Here is a 22,061-nt window from a genome sequence, read left to right on the forward strand (position 1 = left end):
TTCTCTCCGCCCCTGATATCAATTCTGTCAAAATAAAATGTAAAATTCTAGAAGATGAAGATATGGTGATTGGCTTTGTGACTTTTAATAGTTTTGATTGAGATGATCGGGTTTTAGCTTGGTAAGGAGGAGGGCTTAAAGCTCAAACAGACGGAAAAGAAGCAATACAGCCAACGCAGCCGAAGGCCCAAAACTTGTCTTTTCTTATGGGTGTAAAAGGAAGCCCAAATGCCCATAAACTAAACCAAAACTTCAAACTTTTTGTTTTTTGACAAATGTGATTTTAAATTACTCTGATCTACGAGTGCAAGGATATGGGTACATTACAGTGTACTATCGTAGACTAGCAAACTAATGATTCCAACTCATGATCATTGGGATTAAAACCTTGAAAGCACAGCCGTTTATTTCTTTAATTCCTGATATCAAATCTAAAAATGAGTGATCATGTGCTCTTTGACAACCTTATGGCGAAGATAACACTTTTGGAGTTTTATATGACCTCATTGTATACACTATGTTCTTTAAAGTATATGGCCTCATTTCATAAACAATATGATAAAAAAAATAAAAAAATAAATAAAAAAAGAGATAAAACAAGTGAGTCTACTAAAGACTACAAAAAATATTAATATAATCATGGCATCTGATCCTAATTTTCTTTAAAAAAAATGATGGCATGAAATTCTGACAACCAGGGAAGAGCCAAGCGAAGGAACAAGCTCAAAGCCAAGAAACAACCTCAAAGCCAAGAAACAATGGCAGAAGCAAGTAAAAGGTTAAGTGTCTAGTTTTCTTCATCCTTTAACCACATAAATAAAATCCCATTTTTTCTTATTTATCTTAAATCTGGTTTTTCATATTTTGGTCAGGTATGCAGTTGTGACAGGGGCAAATAAAGGGGTTGGATTTGGAATTGTTAAGCAGTTGGCTTCAAATGGGGTCATAGTAGTGTTAACTGCAAGAGATGAGAAGAGGGGTCTTGAAGCTGTTGAGAAATTGAAAGATTTTGGGCTCTCTGAGCTTGTGGTTTTTCATCAGCTTGATGTTACAGATTCTGCTAGCATTGCTTCCCTTGCAGGTTTGGTCAAAACCCAATTCGCGAAACTCGATATCTTGGTATGTAAATCTTGAAAATTAAGTTGGGTTTTCTTGCTTAGATCAATAGAGATAATATTGCAATTCTGCTTCTTGCTTTAATTTAAGTTTGAAGTTGAAATGTTGGAACTTTTTGTACTGTGTAGGTAAACAATGCAGGAATCAATGGAAGCATAGTAGACCCTGAAAGTTTCAGGTCAGCTGTAAGTGGTAAGGTGAGATTCTTTATATAAATCAATCATATATATATGATTGATAAGAGTAATCGGTTTTCGGAACAGAATCTTTCGAAGAATTTCTTTCTCTTGAAACTTAGGAAAGTAATGATGCAAACTTCCCGAGAGTGTTAATTAACGTTCTTTTCCTGGATGCAATTATGCAGAAGCCTGAAGAAATCGATTTTAGTGAAATATCGACGACACCAAACTACGAGTTAGCAGAAGAATGCCTTAAAACAAACTACTACGGTGCCAAAAGTGTGACTGAAGCGCTTTTGCCCCTCCTCCAGCTATCGGATTCACCAAGAATCGTTAATGTTTCTTCCCTTCTTGCTAAGCTGACGGTATGAGCAACTAATAAAATGTGATTTCTTTTTGGTATTTTCAAACAAGATCAAGTTTTGACTGGTAGTTAATGTGGTTTTACCGTTTTAGAAGTTGAACTAAATGGTTTAGTCAATTTATCTGCCTTAAAATAGATGTGGAGAATTACACACTTTATCAGTCTTTTCCGTGCTTAATGAAGTATATTGGAGCTCTGGAATTACATTAGAACATTAGTTGAATGCCAGAGTAAACCAGCAATCCATGTATTTAGTTCTACATAGATGGCAAGATGCAATTTTTTCTGTTTTTCGAATCAAATTAAAACTCTCCCGTCTTTCTTGTTGCTTCAGAATTTTCCAAATGGAAGGGCCAAAGAGGTACTTAGCGATGCTGAGATCATTACCGAAGAGAGAATAGAAGCTGTTTTGAGTGAGTTTTTGGAAGACTATAAACATGATTTGCTAGAAACCAAAGGCTGGTCTCACATCTTTCCAGCCTACAAAGTCTCGAAAGCAGCCTTGAACGCGTACACTAGGATTCTGGCCAAGAAGTATCCGAATTTCTGCATCAACTGTGGGAGCCCTGGGTTAGTAAAAACAGATATGAGCTTCAATCTTGGTGTCTTAACCATCGATGAAGGTGCTGAAAGCATCGTCAGGTTGGCGCTACTCCCCAATGGCGGTCATACTGGCCTATACTTTGTCCGCAAAGAAATGACACCATTTTGAATACTTCTGTTTGTACTACCGTACTCTTTTCTTCCAGTATAAGTCAATGTGATTACTGCAATTTGAGGTTTCAGCGATGAACACTTTCTTCTCCGGGATGCAGAAGGGCATGAAGAAAGCGATTAGAGTTGTTTTGATACAATGATAAATCATGATTGGAGTTAAAATATAAGTTTGAGTCGTTTTTAGTTTCCAGGTTTCAGAATAGTTTGGGTACCCTAAACTATGAGTTTTGCGGAAGAATACATACAAATAGTACGGTACCAATAAAGGGAATGAAGCACTTTTGCCACTCCTTCGGATAATTCTTTCAATACAAATAATGTTTTACTATAAATTCATCTAAATACACGAAAGTGAATTCGAACTTGAGTGCAAACGGAGGAGAAGCTGACTAAACCTGGGTCTTCTATATATTACATTAACGTATAGTTACCAATTATCAATGTCTTTATATCAATATTATATTTCATATACTTACGTTAGGGGTGGGCACGGGCCGGGCCGGGCTCAAATTTGGAGGGACCGGACCGGACCCGTTTTAAAATACACCGGGGTGGCCCGAGCCGGGTAGAAGGATTCTGAGATTTGAAACCGGATCTAACCCGACCCGTTTGAAACGGGCCGGTTCGGGACGGGTGTCACGTCCCAAACCCAACATACGTCCAGGATCGACGCGTGACGTCACCCAACATCTGTATATCTAACAGATCCCGCCTCCGAGATATGTACAAGGCATAACTCAAGATCCAACTATATAATAATTTTTCGTAAGCTTTATGACTGCATCTAACCTCCTCAGTAGACTGCCTAGGTACCCTAAACAGAGATCAAGTCATTCGTAGTTCATCATTCACTACGCATCTACATTTACCACAGTACGTTCAAGCCGAAAGATATAAGATTCTTCAATCAATCATTAGAACTTGACAAGTATGGAAGTACTAGATTCAGGGCTACATAACAACCATTATGAAAAACAACATTTCCACTTCCTCTATCATATAAATCACTATGATTTCAACAGGAAACCTTAATCCACCACATGTAACATATCCAAGAACCAACAATGCACAATATTATTCTCAAGCCGCTTTGAGCAACGAGACTAATCATAATAATAACAATCATATCCCACATCATTCCGCAATCATTCTACTTAATCAATCCTAAAAATCAAAGATGCATGATATCTACAATTACTATGTTATTCAATCAATAAGGTCCCATATCAATTCTCAAATTTTAATAAAGGATCCCTACATAATTCCCCACCTAGATTCCAAGTACTAACATGATAAGTCTAATTTATACACAATGTCTACTGTGAACAATTCATATTCACTCGACTCTAAGGTTGGACTACCTTTATGGAAATGAGCAAGCGTAGGGATTCCAAACCACTCAACAAAATCCAACCAAAATACCAAACGACCTCTTGTAATCTCTTCAAACCTGACATCTGTACAATCAGTGCCTACACCGTGGGAATGGTGCATCGACATCAAGAATTCAGACAAGTTGCAAAGCTCGGGTGGGTGACATTAATACAAGGATGTGATAATAATGATAAAGCCAACCATTAATCACAGTTTACATCTCTTGAATATAAATCCTTCATAAGGAATCAATACCAAACCTTTGTAACTCCGAAGGAGTCACCCAAACATACAACGGTTCATCTGAAACAAATCACAACAGCTCACAATCATAATCTCATACAACACAATGAAAAGTAGGGTTAGAGCGACACAGTTCGGCCGAAGTCTATATCTCTGAAGCTATCTCAATCCAAATTCAATAAACCCCAAGGTGAACACGATCCCGAACCATCTCTCAACGGAATCGCGAAGTATGAGAGATTCCGGACCCTCTTAACGGGATCCAAGTGGGTACGATTACGGACCATTCTCAACAGAATCGCGGAGTACAATACATAATCACCACTAAATGAAACCCAAGTTAGATATGAGTCCGGAACATCACTCAACGGAATCGTAGAGTAGAAGGGATTCCGGACCATCTCTCAACGAAATCCGAGTAGATACGATTTCGGACCATCACTCAACAGAATCGCGGAGTAGAAGGGATTCCGGACCATCACTCAACGGAATCGCGGAGTAGAATGTGTAACACCAATCAATGAAACAAGACATGGATCAAGTTCTTCAAGGTACAAAGACTCAACGAAACGAGAATGAAATAATGACACGAGGGTTGAAACATGTTTCGAAGTAACAAACCCCATAACAATGGGTTAATGGTCCACTACTAGCCCTCGCATTTCATCACATCAATCCAATCATACAATACAAACCATATTTCCAATATGCACGTCAAATCACACCATAAAACTACATCAATGGCTCAATATAAAAATTAACAATTTTATAGGAAACATAATTATAAAACCATCTCATATCCACACAGGATAGTAGTTATGAAAATAAGATAATCACCAATATCACATATTAGTCATTCACATTTCTCCACATCACACCAACAATTGAATTTTGGGAAACTAAGCTAGACATTGGTACTTAGACAACACTCGTAGACGGTCCCACGCACCGCCACACGCAATGGTAGCCATGGTGAAGGGTTTGAAAACCCAAATTTTCAACCTTAACCCAAGAGGCTCAAATTCACGTGGTAACTAGAGCTCAACAAGGGAGACATTATTCACAACTAGACCAATGACAAATTCTAACCGGAATCATCCAAATTCTTCGGGGAAACCGGGTTTCTAGGGTTCTAAACACCCAACTCTAAAATGAATACGAAAGCACAAACCAAGCATACCAACTTGAAGATTATGAAGAGTAGATGAAGTTTCATACCTCACTTGAGGGAAATGGTTGCCGGAATCGCCGAAAAAATGACAAAACCGCCGGAAAATCCACGGGACTTTGCTGCCTCAAACTGGAAAAATGGATAAGAAAATGGAAAATCTAACATTACAGAGTTCTAGGGCTCGTCAAGAGCTTTCCATGGACACCAAGATCACCCAAAACGGAGATCGAATGAAGGAGATATGAGCGGGTCAAGTTGGCGGGTTAACGGGTTGAAATCTCCCCAAAAAGGGGTCAAAAATCAGACCGCCTCCCCTTTTTTTCATTGGCTGCTGTCTAATCCCTTTTTTTCCACCCCTCCTTAGTCGGTCCCTTAACCCAAATATGTGTTTTTTTTTTAGGCCTTTTACTCACAAGTGGAAGTTAAATAATTCCTACAAACTATAGTATCACAACTTCAAACGTCCGTAACTATACCGTTATAATTCGGACTCGTAAACGGCTTTGGCCTATGCGCTTGTAGTTTCAAGATCTATTCGAATACGTTACTTGTGACCTCGAAAGGTCAACAAATTTTAGATGAATATTTTCCAAACTTCAAACTTTGTAACTAATTTAATTAAAATCTAAATTCAAATAAATTAATATAATTTCTCGAAAAATAATACAAAATCTCAATAATACAAATACGTAGATTATAACAGTGAAATCCAGGAACAGGATTTCACAACGGGTCTACGGGTCCAACTCGAGGGACATCTCTATTTCTTCTGCAAATCCACTAGAAATCCACCTTGTTTCTTCCTCCCAATTCCGAGAGACCACCTCTTCTGTAACAATAAAAATTCATCAAAACCCACCTTTTCTTTTCCTTTAAATGCAGCAATTGTATGCTCTACAAATCCATACCCATTCAAGATGTATGTATGGATGTTAACTATCAAGATCAGAACTGATATTTGAAGATGAAACTCATAAATTAGCCTATAAGACCAAACATAAAAATAAAGAATATAGCACCTGGACCTGGGCATCATATTGATCTCCAACAGCCAAACAATTATCGATTGCAGCAGGAATGCTTCCCCAGTCCTTGTTCAACTTCAGTTCCATTGAAACTTAAGACGCGCGATGCCGACGTCGGCCATGGGAGTCCATTTCAGTCTTGGATCGTGACGGCGGCTCAGTCGTGGTGGTCGTGATGACGATGATGGTCTCGGTGACTTCTGTGAGAGTGGTTTCGTCGAGGAGAAAAAGAGTGGGTGGGAGGGAATCTCAATACGAGTAGGTGGGAGTGGGACGGTGGGAGTCTTCTGAAGTCCAACTAAGTTACTAACTACCATTTAATGGGTTGGGTCTCGGGGAGAGTTACAAACGGGCCTTCCGGGGCCCCGTTTTTCTATACATTTAGAACCGGCCCGCCCCTAAAATTTCATCGCCCTGCCCCGTTTCTCTTATTAAAAAATTGGAACCGGCCCGTACCCGCTCTGACCAGCGGTTCCTATACCTGTTTGCCCACCCCTAACTTACGTCATATTGACAAAGGGTTTTGATATCCACACACCTAATTTTACTTTCCACACACCTTCTCAAATTTGGCTGTAAATTAAAGATGAAAGAACAAAAATTAATAAAAATGGTGTGCGGGAAATAAAAGAGAAAATTAGAGCAATTGTCTCTCAATTTTAATCCAAATTGGAGTAATGGTCCCCTCAACTAAAAATTCATGATCATTGGTCCATTAACTCATCAAAACGTGCAGTTATGGTCCTTTTCATTCACTTCGTCAAAATTCCGTTAAAATGAGTTATGTTGGAAGGACTATTGCTACAAGCGGGTTAAAGTAGAGAGACACATTGCTCCAATTGAGTTAAAATTGAGGGACCATTTGTCTAGTTGGGTTAAAAGTGAGAGACCGTTGCAACAATTTTTCTCATTTGGTTTTCTATATTTGCGCTTCGATTTAGCCTAATGTGTATGGCACATACCTTATTTTGACGAAAGTTCTAACGGGATTGAAGAAAATGACCATAGTTGCATGTTTTAAGGAGTTAAGGAACGAATAGTTATAGATTTTGAGTTGAGAGACCATGACTCCAATTAGGTTAAAATTGAGGGACCATTGATACAATTTTCTCAAAATAAAAACAGGCGTGTGATATCACCCCATTGACAATATCTACCAACGTGCTTCGCCACAGGCTATGTGTTTGTTTGCAGCTGAAGGAGTATTCACCACTATTTGGTGCACACCTCTCGACTTTTTCTCTCAGCACTAAAACTATGCATGTCGCTATTCACATGACGGATGAGCACCGCCGTGTCCACCAACCCCAATTCCGGCTTCTCAGTTACATGCACTTCAACACGTTCCCCCCAGAGCTGTCTAATATGCAAAACCACTCACCCCACCACCTGGTCGATCAATTGCCACGACGAAAAAAACAACTCCAGGCGCCTCCACAAAGTCTCATACTGTTGTGCTAGAATAGCACTAAACCAATTGGAACCAACTCAAGCTAACCCACAAGAAATATATCAAATGAAATGCGAGAACAAAATATAAAAGACACCAAGATTTTAACGAGGTTCCTCAACAGTCAGTGTAATTGGAGTACGTCCTCGGAGCAGTAGGAGCTCACTCAATAATCCACTATCAACCAAACAGGAGTTTACAAAGTGTTGGCAATCTTACAACCAAAAAAAAAAAACAATAGCTCCCCACTCAAACAAAAAACAAATGGAGAAAAAGAAAATTATATGTATACTAAAAGAGAAAAAAAGCTTGAAACACTGTTTATTCGCCAATGTTCTTCCATTTTTGTCCCTTCTTTGTTTCTATGGACACTGTTTATTCTACCGTGTACTCCCGCTTTTGCCTTGCTTCTTTCTTTCATTCCATTTCTGCCTGGAATGAGGGCTTACGAAAACTGGGCTCTTCCTTTTGCTTCCAATAAGTTCTTCTAATCCAGCCTCGATTCTATCTTGACAGTTTTCCAGGAAGCACAACGTGAATCCCATCCCGGTTCTCCCGATTCGAAGAAAATCTACTAAAATGTCTAGATTTCTTAATCGACTTAAGGAAAAAGATGTATTGTATTGAGATTTTTAGTGTCCAATCTAAAAAACCCAGCAAAAATCTTTGCTTTTTAGTAAAATTTGGTGTTTCGCTGGAAAAGAATCAAGGGTGCTAGAAAAAAATTGGTGGTGAGGTTATAAGAATATACATGCTGTTAAACGTGTTAAAAAATATTCATATTATGTTTGGAATTTTGAGCAATTGGTTGTGTTCAATTACTACATGAAATTCAGAAATGCAATTCGGAATTTCAATTGAGGTCGGGATCTGATTGTAGAATTTGGGTCATATTTGGTTGTGCTAAATCGGGTTTGATGGAGAATTCTGATCGTGATCAGACTCATGGGTTTTGTTTAAAATTGAAATTGGATTCAATTATATAATGCTTTTAGAGAATGAAAACTTTATATAATGTTTTTAGAGAATGAAAACGAGAAAGTGGTGATGGACACAAAATTGTTGCCGATCAATTATGCTTCAACCTTGGAATGTGGGGTACAAACATTATGAAAGTGTCATAAGAGTTGCACCAAAAACCAAACTCAATTTCCGGTGACTTCAAAGACAAGAAAGGCTCGAGCTTTGGGAGACATACTACGTTTCTCTAATAGTTGTTGAGATAGGTGTGAGACTTAAGTACCCCGTTCTATGAATGCACCACAGTTCATGCCTTTTGGTGCAGCTTTTCTCCTTGAACACATTTCCACCTGGAATGGCAGATTAGCCTTCAAGTCTCTAATTAGTGTGCAATTATAGAGTTTTGTTCAAAAAGATGCATATATTTTTCACCCATATTTTCCAGGACAAGGGATAAAGAATCAAAGAAATGGGTTTATGTGAGTGTTTGATTATCCCACTTAATGTAACATCACGTGGAAAGTGTGACACTGATTGTGATTTGTGAACACTACTGTCAAAAGAAGAGATAAGGTTAAAAGATGTGTTTTTGCTCACCAAATTGTTGGTTTTTTGTAGAGATAGCTTCTGTTATTATTCAGTATATCTTTGCTTATTCTCAAGTGATTTTTGCTTATTATTTTGACAATTAGTGAGTCGGCTATGTTAGAGGGATATAATCCTCTCTCATAGTATAATGTTGTTTTTGGTAATTAATTCTGCAATAGTCAATAATGACAATTGTAGTTGAATTGCATGTTTGAATTGTGTGATTGAAAAATTATAGTATTCGTTTCCAATTTCCAGCTTTGAATTCACATAAAGAGGTAGTTGTCATCGTTCAATTTCAAATAGTATTTATGAGCCCATTGTTTCGTCGTGGGCAGGTAAGGCTCAAGAAAATAGTAATATCGATTTTTAAATAAACCCATTTGTTGAATTTGAATATCTGCATGTTTGACTTTGGTATTGTATAAATAGGATTTTTAATTTTAGTCTTGAGTAGGACTTTGATTGATTGTGCATTATGGGAGGAAATGTAGATTGAAAGTGTCTGCTTACCGTGTAAAAACCACGTTAACTTTTCAACATTTGAAGTACAATACTTTAGGAAAACACCATATTTATGAGAATGACAATAAATTAAAACATGCGAGTCTATCAATACCAACAGGCTTGCAGATATATTTTATGGTTTTCTTTTATGTTTAGAAAATTGGGATTCCTTTTAAATGGTTTTATTGGTCATATAGTTAGGGAGTACTTGCTAGAACTACAGCAAAGCTGGCAACTTTTCTTTCTTTATCACTAGAATTTATGAAGGTTGGCTTATAGATGGATGGCTTCCTAATCTGTATGACTACTATGTTCACCTTTACTATTCAGGTTCATCCAAAACTTGCTCAAATAGCAAACTGTCAGTGATTTGAGCTGGTTGTAAATAGTATCATCTCTTTGTAAATAACACTTTAAAACCATCTCTCTAAGTGTAAAAATGTTATATGTAAAATAATATCACCCTAAACGGTCTTAAAACTAGCAGCATCGCGCGGGGACTCAATTGCTAGTATATACTAAATCCTTCTCTCCCAAAAACCACAAAATGTAGCAATGTCTTTGAATGAATGATTGCACACAATGAAGAGCTGAAAACAGCAGCCCTTGTTTTCCCTTTTCTTCGGCTGCTCTCTACTCTTTGCTTTCTCTGCATTCTGCTCTCTACTGCTACTCAACAATATCAAAAGCTCCAAAGACAACAAGTGGAAGTGAAAAACAAAACTCTTCGAGTGTTGATGGCAAAGCAAAAAAACTCTAGGCTCTTTTTTTTCCAAAACAAGGAAGAGACACAATGATGTTGTCCATCTTCTTTTTTATTTTCAACAAACATCATCATGTCCCTTTTATTTTTGTTTATTTTTCTTTGACTAGCCGAAAGTGGTTTTTGGCCACTTGGCCATTAATCCAACAATATCCACCTTGACCAAGTTCCAAAAACGTCATGACGAGCCAAACCAACATAATCAACAATCAACACAAAAAATCACTTCCAAATAATAGCAAGAGAACAACTCATGCCGAGCCAAATACTCCAAAAAAAACTCCTACTGCTCAACGCCTTCTTTATATAGGAAAAATGTGAGGCAAGTTCAAGGAATGCACAAACTTGGCTACACCAACAACCTTAGTCAACATATCAGCAAGGTTGTCATTAGTTGGAATCTTCTGGAGAATAATCTCCCATTCACCAACAACTTCACGAACAAAGTGATAACGCGCATCTATGTGCTTGATCCTTACATAATGAACCTGATACTTAGCCAAATAAATGGCACTCTGACTATCATAGTGCACCTCTACCTGCTTCTGATCAACCCTCAAATCTCTAATCAGTCCATGTATCCAAATGGTCTCCTTTATATCTTTAACAACTGCCATATATTCAGCCTCTGTAGTAGACAAGACAATATATGACTACAAAATAGACCTCCAACAAACTGGTCTTTTAGCCATAGTAAATACATAGCATGTAGTAGACTTTCTTCTATCTAAATCACCTGCATAATCTGAATCAACATAACCAACTGCAAAGTTACCAATACCAAAGTCATCCCTCTCAAAACATAACCCAACATCTTGAGTACCATGGAGATATCTCAATATCCACTTAGTTGCATGCCAATGCTCTTTACCAGGATTATGCATATATTGACTCACCATACCAACTGCATGAGCAATATCCGGTCTAGAGCATACCATTGCGTACATCAAACTACCAACCAAATTTGCATATGGTATATTTTTCATTTGCAGCTTCTCTTAATCAGTTTTAGGACATTGTAGAGAACTCAATTTAAAATGAGGAGCCAAATGGGTACTAACTGGTTTGGTTGAATCATGAACTCCAAACTTCTGAATCAACTTCTCAAGGTATTGTCTTTGATTCAAATATATCACACCCTTCTCTCTATCTCTAGTGATCTTCATGCCAAGGATCTTCGTCGCTTCACCAAGATCATTTATCTTAAACTCATTGTTCATTTGCTTCTTCAATTTCTCAATCTTTTCGAGATTCTTTGAGATGATCAACATATCATCAACATATATCAACAAATAAACGAAAGACCAATCTTGCAACTTCTTGAAGTACACACAATGATCATATTGACTTCTAGAATAATTTTGGCCTCTCATAAATTTATCAAACCTCAAATACCATTGTCTTGAAGATTGCTTCAAGCCATAAAGTGATTTCTTCAACTTGGAAAACAAATTCTCCTTCCCTTTCACTTTATACCCATCCGGTTGACACATATAGATCTTTTCATTCAAATCACCATGTAGGAAAACCGTCTTCACATCAAGTTGCACAAGCTCAAGATCACATTGTGTAACAAGAGCTAACATAATATGAATTGAGGAATGCTTCACAACAGGAGAACAGATTTCATTGTAGTCAATGCCCTCATTTTGTGCATACCCTTTAGAAACTAATCTTGCTTTGAATCTCACATTGCTTTTCTCATCAACACCTTCCTTCTTGGCATACATCCATTTGCAACCGATAGCTTTCTTACAATTAGGTAATTTAGCTAACTCCCAAGTCTTGTTCTTCAAGAGAGAATTCATCTCATCACCCATGGCATTGCACCACTTATCATTTTCCTCATTCTCAATGGCTTCCTCAAAATTGGATGGAATCTCATCTGTGATAATAGGAATAGCAAAAGCAACATAGTCACTATACCGAGCTGGTTTGGTAATATGTCTTTTTCCTCTGTTCTTGGCAATAGACTCTTGAGGTGAAACTTGCTCTTCATCTTGAATAGAATCAACTTCTTCAACATCCTCTTTGTCTGCCACTTCTTCACTTGTAGTGGCTTCGACATTAGTGAAAATAGGATTTGAAGTACCAGAGGCAACTTTCTCAAGCTCCACCAGTTGGACATCTTTAACATTCTTCTCAAAGTCTCTGAACATACTTTCTTCATCAAATGTCACATCTCTACTGATTACAAGTTTTGTCATCTTTGGGCACCATAATCTGTAACCTTTGACACCACTACTAAAACCAAGAAAGATAGCATTTTTCGCTCTAGGATCAAGTTTATTTTCAGTTACATGAAAATAAGCTGGTGAACCAAAAATATAGATATAGTCATAATCAGAAGAAAGGTTTTCCAATCCATACCTCCATTGGTGTCTTACCCTAAACAACAACTGAAGGTAACCGGTTGATGATGTGACATGCATAAGTAATTGCCTTTGCCTAAAACGACTTACTCAAACCCGACTGAGACAACATACATCTAACCTTCTCAAGCAAGATTCGATTCAATCTTTCTCCAACTCCATTTTGTTGTGGAGTTCCCCGGACACTGAAATGGCTCACAATCCCTTTCTCTTTGCTAACTTTAAGGAAAGGATCAAGTGTATTCTCCACCATTATCCGATCGCAAAATTTTAATCTTCCTCCCAATCCGGTTCTCAACTATTTTCTTCAAACCCAAGAAAATGTTCAATACCTCACTCTTGTGCTTCATAATGTAGACCCAAGACATTCTTGAATAATCATCAACAAAGGTCACAAACCAATGTCTACCACTCAAATAATGAGTCTTTGTAGAACCTTAAACATCCAAATGCACATAATCAAGAATGCCCTTTGTCTGATGTACTGCAATACCAAACTTCGCTCTAGTTTGCTTTCCCAAGACACAATGCTCTTAGAAATCAAGCTTACAAGTCGTGGCACCTTTTTCGAAGACCTTGTTTCACAAGCCCTTGTAGAGCTTTCTCACTGGCATGGCCTAATCTCATATGCCACAGTTTAATAGTATCTAAATCGGATGTGCCCATATTTTCTGAGACTACAGACGCTTCACCTATCACAATACTTCCTTGCAATAAATACAAATGACCACATCGATGAGCTTTCATCACAACAAGTGCACCATAAGTAACTTTCAATGTATGCCCATCTGAATGAAACCTAAAGCCCTTGGATTCCAAAGTGCCCAAAGAAATAAGATTTTTCTTCAAATTCGGTACATACCGAACACCTGTCAACTCTTTAACCATGTCATCATGCAACTTCAAACAAATTGTTCCAATCCCTTTTGTTGTGCAAGGATTGTCATCATCCATGAAAACGACACCACCATCAAACTCTTTCAAGCTTGAAAACCAATCCTTGTGAGGAATCATATGATGAGTACACCCGTATCCAACACCCACTTAGTAGCACAATCAAATGATGAGGAAGTGGCAACATTAGCTTCCAAACTCATTTTGTCTTTGGTTTTCAACATAGGACAATCTTTCTTCTAATGACCCTTATTATGACAAAAAACACATGCATCCCTTTCCAAGCTTTTTCTACCTTTAAAATTTCTTCTAGGTCGAGACTGTGATTTTTTTTTCTAATAAAGGAAGATCTCCTCTCTGATGATCTACCTTTAACAAATAAAGTTTCAGAGGTACTATCAGGATTCTTATCTCTATGCCTCATTTCATAGTTCATTAAGGCATTTGACACATCGTCAAATTTCACAGTTTCTTTACCATGCATAATAGCGGTAACCAAATGCTCATAAAAGTCTGGCAAGGAATTCAAAAATATTAAGGCCTTATCTTCATCCTTAATATCCTCATCTAAATTCATCAAATCGGCAATCAACTTATTAAAAGCATCAAGGTGTCTAATCATTTTTGTACCTTCTTTGTATTGGAAGCGATAGAGCTTTTTCTTCAAGTATAGCTGGTTCTCCACACTCTTTGTCATATACTTCTAATTTTTTCCACAACACATTTGCCAATGTCTCCCGCATCATAAAAAACTTCTTAGTTTTTGCAAGGCTCAACTGAATTGCAGAGCAAGTCCACAAATTTAATTTCTCTCATTCCTGCTTCGACATAGCTTCCGGTTTATCTCCCAAAGCGGCATGTAGATCTTGTTGAGTCAACACATCCTTGACCTCACATTGCCACATCTCGAAGTTGTTTGTGCCATCAAACTTTTCCACTTCGAACATTGCATTTTGCACCGTAGTTCTTGCAACCCCAGAGCTACTTCCAAAAAGATTCTCATCTTGCCCATCTGATATATTTAGCAACTAGACGGTACCCAAGAGCAACCAGTGCTCTGATACCAATTGTTATGCTAGAATAGCACCAAACCAATTGGAACCAACTCAAGCTAACCCACAGGAAATATATCAAATGAAATGCAAGAACAAGATATAAAAGATACCAAGATTTTAACGAGGTTCCTCAACAGTCAGTGTAACTGGAGTACGTCCTCAGAGCAGTAGAAGCTCACCCAATAATCCACTATCAACCAAATGGGAGTTTACAAAATGTTGGCAACCTCATAACCTAAAAAAAAAACAATAACTCTCACTCAAACAAATAATAAATTGAGAAAAAGAAAATACATACTAAATCCTTCTCTCCTAAAAGCCACAAAATGTAGCACAATATCTTTGAATGAATGATTGTAAACAATGAAGAGTTAAAAATAGTAGCCCTTGGTTTCCCTTTTCTTCATCTGCTCTCTACTCTCTGCTCTCTTTGCTCTCTGCTGCTACTCAACAACTATCAAAAGCTCCAAAGACAAGTGGAAGTGAAAAACAAAACTCTTCAGGTGTTGATGGCAAAGCAAAAAAACTCTAGACAAGAGCCCTTTTTTTCGTCCAAAAACAAGGAAGAGACACTGTCGATGCAAATTTCCGCCGTCTTCAGTTTTGACGAAAATGCACCTGCAAAACAGTCAACACCTTTGATCAAAGACCTAAGTCTCACACGCCCACAAGGTGGGGGGGGGGGTTAGGTCAACGGATCTCCGATGCCTAAGTGAGTTTCTCTGAGAGAGTAAAGTGTTTAAGGCTTTTTTAGGGTTGCAAAAAGCTCTCAAAATTTGGTAGAATATGAGGTATTTATAAAGCTAGGGCCGACCATATAATGTTTAATAGAGAGATATTCTCTAATTATTTCCAAGATATTAAATAGGAAATAATATCTTGAGATAATGGTGTAATTATCCTAATTTAAATAAATTAGGATTACTTGATTTGAGTCAGTCTTCAATTAGGAATGCATTAAAGATAAGATTTGTGTAATTAATCCTTATATTTAATTCCTTGCTAAGGGCAGGTAAGTTGTGGTGTGGGCAGTTGTGTTTAGCTGCTGAGTCATTCAGGGATATGAGCTGCGCGTGGGAGCATCTGAGAAGCTTGCCCATTTATTGAGGGCAATCTTGTCCTTCTTGAATAAAAGTTCACGTGTCGGCTCTAGAATTTTTGGGATTATTTTAGACTTAACAGACACAATGATGTATCTTTTTTCTTTTCAACAAACATCATCATGTCCTTTTTATCTTTGTTTATTTTTCTTTAGGAGGTGGATTGTGTGCCCTCCCATTCCCATACTCTTTCCATACTATTTCCATCTATTTCTGTTTGTATGGTCATGGTTAAACCACGTCAACATTTTATATTCCTATTATTTTTTGTTTTATTAGTTTTATAAAAAATCAATATAAAATGTTGATGTGGTTTAACCGTGACCACACAAAACAGGAAGAGATAAGAAGAGTATGGAAATGGGAGGGTAGACAATCCACATCCTTTTCTTTGACTAGCCGAAAGTGGTTTTTGGTCACTTGGCCACTAATCCAGCACATACTTCATCACATTCTTCGCCACATAATCCCACATACAGCCACCATTCTGAAACCATGTATATTTGTCATCATTTCGCACCCTCGTGAATCCCATGAGTTTAGCTTTTAGAAACGGATGATTTGAAACCGGAACCCCTGCATTATAGTCCCCTCATTGTACCCACCCGGCAGAATAAGCTCAGAGCAACAATGGCAGAAGCAACAAAGAGGTAGTAGTGTTCTGGTTCTTATGCATCTTTTGATCACGTAAAAGAAACCCATTTCTTATTTTCCCTTTTTTTGGTTGGGTTCTTGTGTATTTTGATCAGGTATGCAATTGTGACAGGGGCAAACAAAGGGGTTGGATTTGGCACAGTTAAGCAGTTGGCTTCAAATGGGATCATGGTGGTGTTAACTGCTAGAGATGAAAAAAGGGGTCTTGAAGCTGTTGAAAAATTGAAAGAGCTTGGCGTCTCCGACCAGGTGGTTTTTCATCAGCTTGATGTAACAGATTCTGCTAGCATCGTTTCCCTTGCAGATTTTGTCAAAACCCAATTCGGGAAACTCGATATCTTGGTAAATCTTTTTGTTTTGAGTTGGGTTTTATTCCTCAGATCAGTAGAGATAATATTGCAATATGTCTGATTTGATACTGATGACACATGTTATAAACTTATAATCCTTTTTTATGTTGAAATACGCATAACAAAGATGAAAAAGTTGGAACTTTTCGACTGTGTAGGTAAACAATGCAGGAATTACTGGAAACATAGTAAACCCTGAAAGTTTTAGATCAGCTGTAATTGGTAAGGTGAGGTTATATATATGTATATATATCACATCATAGAAATGTGATTTTAGACTAATTGACGAGAGCAATGATTTTGGATGCAGAAGCCTGGTGAAATAAATTGGAGTGAAATATTGATAACACCAAGCTATGAGTTAGCAGAAGAATGCCTTAAAACAAACTACTATGGTCCCAAAAGCGTGACTGAAGCGCTTTTGCCCCTCCTCCAGCTATCTGATTCGCCTAGAATCGTTAATGTTTCGTCTGCTGCTGCTAAGCTAATGGTATGAGCAACTTCAGAAATATGCTTCTGTTTTGCATTCTCCTAACAGAATTAAATTTCCGCTTAGTTGTTAGTGTAATTTAAACAAAATAATTTAGTTAACTTATCTGCCTTACAAAAGATATGGAGAATTCTTTATCCTTAATCTGTTTATCTCTAGTTATTTCATAAATGGGACTTCTTGAAATGTACAAACAATTAGTCGTCGTTTTCTTTGCTTAATTAAGTATAATGGAGCTCTGGGATTGCATTAGAACATTAACTGAATCCCAGACTAAACTAGATCTCTGGAAATGTTTTAGTTGTAGAATTGTTTTCCGAAAAATGTTTTAGTTGTGAGCAATCCATGTATTTAGTTAGATTCTGATACAATTTTTCTGTTTTTTTGAATCAAATTTAAACTCTGCCATCTTTCGTGTTGCTTCAGAATTTTCCAAACGGATGGGCTAAAGAGGTACTCAGTGATGCTAAGAGCCTCACAGAAGTGAGAATAGATGCTGTTTTGAGCGAGTTTTTGGAAGACCATAAACAAGGTTTGCTAGGAACCAAAAGCTGGCCTCCTCTCTCTCCAGCCTATTCAGTCTCGAAAGCAGCCTTGAACGCGTACACTAGAATTCTGGCCAACAAGTATCCAAACATCTACATCAACTGTGTCTGCCCCGGATTTGTCAAGACAGATTTGACCTTCAATGCCGGCTTCTTAACCATTGACGAAGGTGCTGAAAGTGTTGCCCGGTTAGCCCTACTCCCCAGCGGTGGTCCTACCGGCCTCTACTTCATCAGGAAAGAAATGACACCGTATTAAGATGTGGTGCTAACAGAGGCCCTCTCTGTGTTTAATGAATAATAAGGCTTGATAGTTTATATATACAAGCTTTTGGATTCACAATGTGGTAAGACTATTTGGATGATTGAAATATATGAGGGTAGTGTTAAATATGGAGGCCATATCCTATTAGGAGTGATGCTATTTTTTTATGAAAATGGGCGCCGATCGAAGCAAGTCGTGAGCGGCACCCTAAAACAAACAGCCGGCCGACGGGCCTATAGAGGTGAGGTATCAGAAAAGCGTCCAGAAAGATGTGAGGTGTAACATTTCATCTCTTATGCAACTCTACCAGAGCTAGCATCCAGAAAGGTAAGCAAAATAACAAGAGGACAATGGATGCTCTCCTTATTTTATCTGACAGTATTACTAGCATATACAAAATATCTTACTCAAGAAAATAATACTACAACAACAACAAAGCGTTATCCCACTAAGTGGGGTCGGTTATATAAATCTTAGAACGTCATTACACTTGGTTCTGTGTCATGACTTCTGTTAGATCCAAATAGTTCAAATATTTTCTTGGAGTTTCTTTCTAAGTCTTTCTAGATCTTCCTCTATCCGTTTGGCCCTAGGCCTGTGTCTCGTACTCACATCTTCTAACCGGAGCGTTTGTAGTCTTCGTTCACATATCCAAACCACCTTAACCGATTCTCTCTCATCTTATCTTCAATTTCGGCTACTCCTAATTTGCCTCATATATCCTCATTCCTAATTATGTCATTTCTCGTGTGCCCACACATCCAACGAAGCGTTCTCATCTCCGCTACACTCATTTTGTGTACGTATTGATGCTTCACCATCCAACATTCCGTGTCATAAAGCATTGCCGGCTTTATTGCCGTCCTATAAAAATATCCCTTGAGCTTTAGTAGCATACTACAGTCGCACAACACATCCGATGCACTCTTCCACTTCATTCATCTAGCTTGTATTCTATGATTGAGGTGGCATAATCCCCGAAAATAATCCATATAATTTATTAAATATTTTAGCGTTGCTTCGACTATATTTTAGTTTTAAGAGAGATTTTATCTGGATTATATGTTTTATTTTTTAATTTAAAGTTCAAACTAATAATTGATCGTATTTATATCTACTCGTAAGTATAAGTGGAAGGTCTGACTACCGTGGTTGATAAACTCGGAATTGGATCCTCTTCGAGGCAATGCCTCGGGATCCTACTGACCGGACAACATGGACCGTTGAATTTTGATTCAACAGCTACAATTATTATAACTTTTAAAGGAACCCCTATTTGTAGTCGTTGAATCAAAATTAATGGCCCGTGTTGTCCGGTCAGTAGGATCCGAGGCATTGCCTCGGAGAGGATCCAATTCCAACAAACTCGATATCATTATTTTATGGTTGCCGGCTCTGGGCAATTCCAAAAAAATAGTACTGTTTTTTTTCTTTTTCCCCTCTTTCCTCACCAACATGTCATCAAAATACCCGTCTCTCTAGGCCCCGCCTCGCTTCTTGACTGCGCAAAACCTGCCTAAACAAAAAACAACAAAACTGCTATCGCACACAAAGTTGACTTTTTGTGACAATACCCCTTTAAAATGCTGAAAATAAGCTTGAAAAACCATCGACAATGGCAGAGGCGACGAAGAGGTTCATCTCCTTGCTCTGGAATTTACCATTAGACCCTCATAGCCACATAAATAACACCCATTTTTTTGGTCAGGTATGCAGTTGTGACAGGGGCAAACAAAGGAATTGGATTTGCAACTGTTAGGCAGTTGGCTTCAAATGGGACCATAGTAGTGTTAACTGCCAGAGATGAGAAGAGAGGTCTTGAAGCTGTTGAAAAATTGAAACAGTTTGGCGTCTCTGATCGCGTGGTTTTTCACCAGCTCGACGTAACGGATTCTGCTAGCATTGCTTCCCTTGCAGATTTTGTCAAAACTCAATTTGGAAAACTTGATATTTTGGTAATGATCAAACCCCAAATGCTCAAACATTTTTTGGTTAACTTCGTTGACATGACAAAGATGGTAATGCTAGAACTTGTGATCTGTAGGTAAACAATGCAGGAGTTATAGGAAGCATACTAAACGGCGAAGCTTTTAGAGCTATTCCGGGTAAGGTAAGATTAATTCTATATACCAAAACTTTCTCCATCACAAATTATATAAAGACGGTTTTGTTTTGGTATTGTATCGTTGAGTTGCTTTTAAAAAGTTCGCTTATGATGATATATGTGCTTGATATGAAGTTGCTCAAACTTATCGTGTCAAATTGTGTTCTTAAGAAAATCATGCTATATTTAGCAAACCAGTTATGGATCCGGGATTATTTGGGGAAGACGATCCTGCAATCATTCGGGATAAGTTTTAACTTTCTTCACCTGGATACAGAAGCTTGAAGATATTGATTGGAGCGAAATAGCAACACCAAACTACGAGTTAGGAGAAAAGTGTCTAGAAACAAACTACCATGGTACGAAAAGAGTGACTGAAGCACTTCTGCCCCTCCTCCAGCTATCCGATTCTCCAAGGCTTGTTATTGTTTCTTCTTATGTTGGTCAATTAATGGTATGAAATATAAACAACTCGAAAACTATATTTCTTTTTTGGCATTCTCCTAAGAAAATCAAGTTTGCAACGGTTGTCAGTATGGTTGAAAACTATGTTCTTGCCATTTTTCAACTGATGCTTGCTTAGTTTCCAAAGCGATTTTCACTTTCTCTGAGAATTGGTAGTGAAAAGTCTAATTATGAGCAATTCTCCGCAATGTTTCTATTCGGAAATTAAATTAAAACTGTCCTGTGTTGCATATTGTTTCAGTTTTTTTCAGATGGACGGGCTAATGGGGTACTGAGTGATTCTGAGAGCCTCACAGAAGAGAGAATAGATGGAGTATTGAGTGAGTTTTTAGAAGATTTTAAACAAGGTTTGGTAGAAGCCAAAAACTGGCCTCCAATCCTTCCAGCCTACTCAGTCTCGAAAGCAGCCTTGAACGCTTACACCAGAATTCTAGCCAAAAGGTGGCCCAATTTCTGCATCAATTGTGTCTGTCCTGGATTTGTCAAAACAGATATAACCTGCAATTCGGGCATCTTAACCATCGACGAAGGTGCGGAAAGCGTTGTCAGGTTGGCGATGCTCCCCAATGGCGGACCTACTGGCCAATACTTCATCCGGAAAGAAGTGACACCTTATTAAGGACAAGGGTTTGCAATGTTGAATATGAATTCGAGGGACTTTGTGTTGCAAGCGAATTTGAGCGATGACTCTTCTACAAAAGAATAAGTTCTTCCTTATAGATATATTACTTGTCCACTGTATGTTAATTACAAGTTAGCCACTAATGATTGAGTAAGAGAAATAAAAGATAATCAATAGACAAAAACAAAGCGAGCAGTGCAAAAAGAGAAAACGCCTTTTACAATAGGAGCTTTTATTGCTTGGAGACTCACAAGCCGTGAATAACCGTTTATTGCACCATTTGTGTGCCGTAAAAGACCAGTTATGTTGTAAGATACACTACTATGAACCAGAAACAGTTAAGTGAGACATGTTGAGAAGTTACCTCCTAACTACAAAAGGGAAAAATTGACAAGTTTATGAGATGGTGATAATACAACCAAAGAAAGAAGTTTCCTACTGAAATGAAAACAAACTGAAAGTGAATGCTAAACTCATTTTTGTCTAGATTAAGGAGATGCTCCAACCACTAGTCGCTGCTTCTCAATCAATAGCCAAATTACATAGTGCTTTCATGATCCAAAAAGACTTATATGCAAGCAGTAGGCTATTAGACGCAATCGTATCATAAATTAAATACATCCCTATCTAAAAGAGGTTAGAAATAGATACTATAGCATATTCCCAACTCTACAAATAATTTGCATTA

At 37.9% G+C, this 22,061-nt stretch overlaps 3 protein-coding genes across 6 annotated transcripts; all 3 read left to right on the forward strand.

Moving 5' to 3' along the window:
• Positions 1 to 639: 639 nt before the first annotated feature.
• Positions 640 to 2,559, forward strand: LOC126618462 ((+)-neomenthol dehydrogenase-like). Its single transcript, XM_050286543.1, has 5 exons — positions 640 to 778; positions 873 to 1,119; positions 1,245 to 1,313; positions 1,481 to 1,660; positions 1,994 to 2,559. Exons 1-5 carry the CDS (start codon positions 759 to 761, stop codon positions 2,369 to 2,371), a joined length of 894 nt encoding a protein of 297 aa, XP_050142500.1. The 5' UTR covers positions 640 to 758; the 3' UTR covers positions 2,372 to 2,559.
• LOC126618480 ((+)-neomenthol dehydrogenase-like) lies at positions 658 to 21,468 on the forward strand. 3 transcript variants are annotated; one of them, XM_050286570.1, is made up of 5 exons: positions 658 to 778; positions 19,891 to 20,137; positions 20,227 to 20,292; positions 20,567 to 20,740; positions 20,993 to 21,468. In XM_050286570.1, exons 1-5 carry the CDS (start codon positions 759 to 761, stop codon positions 21,368 to 21,370), a joined length of 885 nt encoding a protein of 294 aa, XP_050142527.1. In that variant the 5' UTR covers positions 658 to 758; the 3' UTR covers positions 21,371 to 21,468. The 3 variants fall into 3 exon arrangements, with proteins under 3 accessions (XP_050142527.1, XP_050142518.1, XP_050142535.1); XM_050286561.1 differs by lacking the exon at positions 658 to 778 and adding an exon at positions 19,701 to 19,817 and having other exon boundaries at positions 20,564 to 20,740; XM_050286578.1 differs by lacking the exon at positions 658 to 778 and adding an exon at positions 19,701 to 19,817.
• On the forward strand, positions 16,313 to 18,310 carry LOC126618400 ((+)-neomenthol dehydrogenase-like). 2 transcript variants are annotated; one of them, XM_050286460.1, is made up of 5 exons: positions 16,313 to 16,528; positions 16,628 to 16,874; positions 17,041 to 17,109; positions 17,196 to 17,372; positions 17,799 to 18,310. In XM_050286460.1, the coding sequence occupies exons 1-5, from the start codon at positions 16,509 to 16,511 to the stop codon at positions 18,174 to 18,176; spliced, it is 891 nt and encodes a 296-aa protein (XP_050142417.1). In that variant the 5' UTR covers positions 16,313 to 16,508; the 3' UTR covers positions 18,177 to 18,310. The 2 variants fall into 2 exon arrangements, with proteins under 2 accessions (XP_050142417.1, XP_050142413.1); XM_050286456.1 differs by having other exon boundaries at positions 16,315 to 16,528; positions 17,193 to 17,372.
• Positions 21,469 to 22,061: the final 593 nt, after the last annotated feature.

The sequence above is a fragment of the Malus sylvestris genome, chromosome 1, assembly GCF_916048215.2.
Source record: "Malus sylvestris chromosome 1, drMalSylv7.2, whole genome shotgun sequence".
Classification (NCBI taxonomy): domain Eukaryota; kingdom Viridiplantae; phylum Streptophyta; class Magnoliopsida; order Rosales; family Rosaceae; genus Malus; species Malus sylvestris.